Source organism: Sinocyclocheilus grahami, unplaced genomic scaffold (genome assembly GCF_001515645.1).
Source record: "Sinocyclocheilus grahami isolate Dianchi unplaced genomic scaffold, SAMN03320097.WGS_v1.1 scaffold7419.1, whole genome shotgun sequence".
NCBI lineage: Eukaryota > Metazoa > Chordata > Actinopteri > Cypriniformes > Cyprinidae > Sinocyclocheilus > Sinocyclocheilus grahami.
Window position 1 is genome coordinate 139 of NW_015511462.1, and position 2537 is coordinate 2675.

Consider the following 2537-nt stretch of genomic DNA (forward strand, 5'->3'; position numbering starts at 1 on the left):
TCTCCATTTCATATGCCCCAATATAATGTACATATTGGAAAAACCACAACCCAATAGTGACCGTATGAAAGAGAAATTAATCTAAAGGTAAACGCAGGACAAGTGAAAATGTATATGTCAAAAAACAAAAAAGAAAACACTTAAATGACAACAACTGCAAAAAAAACAAACAAAAAAAAAAACCAGTACATCAAAACCAAAAATTGGACTATATCTACAGTGACCATGATGATGAGGCTTTTTTTTGTTTATTTTCTTTAAGCATGCACCAGCTATGAAACCAGAATGTCCTCTTACCTTCTCATTCTAACACAATGCAGGAATTGTAACAAAGACAAATGACAGAAAAAATATGAAGTAGATGTTAGGGGGGAATTGGAAAAAAAGTCACTTTCAGAGAAGAGCTTAACATAATGTTACGGTTATGAGCATGAGAGGTGGGCGTGCTGGCACAGTAGATCAGGCTGGGGGTGGGAAAAGTAGAAGCAGATACACCGAGAGGAAGAACCCGTATTCATCTCCCAGTGAGATAACCACACCTGCAGCTAAATCCAGGACAAGCATCCAGATTTCAGTAAGGACTACAGTCTCATTTCAGTAGTCATGTCAATGCTATCAGCAACAGATAGAGTGCGCTTTTGTCTCAGAGTTGCTGATGTGGTGCATAAACAGTTTTAGAGGTGACTGCAGAAGGTCAAGACATGAACGCTTGCTACGCACCTTCCTGAAGTGAGAGAGCATGTCAGGACTTCGCTCACACATTTCAGTGAGCAGAACAACAGACGTGTGGAGAACTCCTGCAGAAAACACAGAACAATACATCGATTTCCTTATCAGATTTCATTATATAACTCATGAGCAAGTTTGTTTACATTAGGAAAATCAACAACAAACCAATATTCTCCTGTTTCTGCTGAATGTGAAAGACTGACTTAAATCTTAATGTATGAAAAAAGCTTATGTTTGCTAAAGCTTAACGGGGGACTCACATTTTACATGGGAGCGTCAACTTCGCATTTTAACATTTAAACAAATTCATAATCAATTTAAACAATATTACCAAGAAAACATGTAATGCTTAGAACATTAGATTAGAAAAAAAGGACATTTTCCCATTTTAGAAGTTGGCAGCATCCACCTTAAATCAAACCACCAAGTTCACTTAATTGTGATATTGCAATTACAGAAAACAAACTAATGCGATTTCAATCTTTAAAAACTTTAATTTTTAATTTAACATGCATTAATTTTTCCCAATTTGTTAAGACATACATGATGGAAATGTACGACTTAGTAGGAATGATGCATCTGTTAAATTAATTTTTAACGACAATAAAATGAGATCTACGGGAAAGGTTAAAGAAAGCAGCTCTCACCATGATTTTTCTCGCCGAGCAGGTTTTTTGTTGCTGGCAGGAACATCTCCATCAGCTCCGGGACTTTGCGGATGACGTGAACTGCACACAGAGCTGCCTGAGGGCGAAGAGCTCATGTCAAAACCGTTCACACATTCAGAGCTCGACATGCAACTGGACATGAAGTCCACGTTCAGCTGTGAAGGAGTGTGAAATACCTTTTTCCTCAGATAGGAGTTTGACGTTTTGAGGAGTTTCTCCACTTCTCCAGCTAAGTCACGGCACATTTCGGATGAGCCCATGCAGCCCAGGGTGCACAAGGCCAGTCCCTGCACATACTGTGTACTGTGGTTCAAGTCACTGCAGACAGAACATTAGATGTAGAGGATGCACAGGAATGTATACCATCATTTAAGGCAATTTATATATACACATTTGGCCATTGTCAGGACAGAAAAATATTTCAAGTTTTAAAACATTTTATGTTAAAAGCTGTGCATTCAATCAAACACTGATATTTTGGTTAAAATTCATCTGGTTAGAACTGACAGCATCAAAGCGACCAAAGTCATTCATTTTCAACAAAAGTAGGAAATTACATGCTCAACTGTTTGAACTACAGGAATGTTACATGGTGGTAGCAACACCAAGGTCATGAGTTTAATTCCAAGGGAACGCACAAGCTGATAAAAACGTATACACTGAATGCAATGCAAGTCACATTAAATAAATGCATCTGCCAAAACGCATAAAACATGGTTCGTTCTGACCACAATGTGTTTTATAAGTTATTGGTTGCTGAGCGCATGAAACGATCGAATTTAAGCAATAGACACCAAAATTGAACATTTTCATTTTCAGTCATAGTTTTGGTATCAAGTTGGGTCGCCACTTGACGTTCAATGTAAAATCTGCGTGCCCAAGAAAATCTGTTGAGATAATCTGTTATTGTAGTCTGACCAAACCGAAAAAAAATAAAATTCTTTATAAGATGTGCAATAAGATGCTTGAGAGACACTAAATGGAACAAAGAAAGAAATGCAATTTAAAATGCCATCACACTGAGGAAGCAGCTCCCAATCATCCTGCACTTTACACTCTCCACCTACAAGTGTCACATTAAACTCCCACCAATCCCACAGCCAGATGTTGATTCATGAGAGTGTTGAGACAAGATGACAT

At 38.0% G+C, this 2537-nt stretch overlaps 1 protein-coding gene across 1 annotated transcript; it reads right to left on the reverse strand.

Moving 5' to 3' along the window:
• Nucleotides 1-291: 291 nt before the first annotated feature.
• Nucleotides 292-1971, reverse strand: LOC107577837 (AP-1 complex subunit gamma-1-like). The gene is made up of 5 exons (XM_016263869.1): nt 1955-1971; nt 1574-1715; nt 1377-1473; nt 721-797; nt 292-545 (listed from the first exon to the last, which is right to left on the reverse strand). Exons 2-5 carry the CDS (start codon nt 1655-1657, stop codon nt 423-425), a joined length of 381 nt encoding a protein of 126 aa, XP_016119355.1. The 5' UTR covers nt 1658-1715; nt 1955-1971; the 3' UTR covers nt 292-422.
• Between the last annotated feature and the right edge of the window lie 566 nt (nt 1972-2537).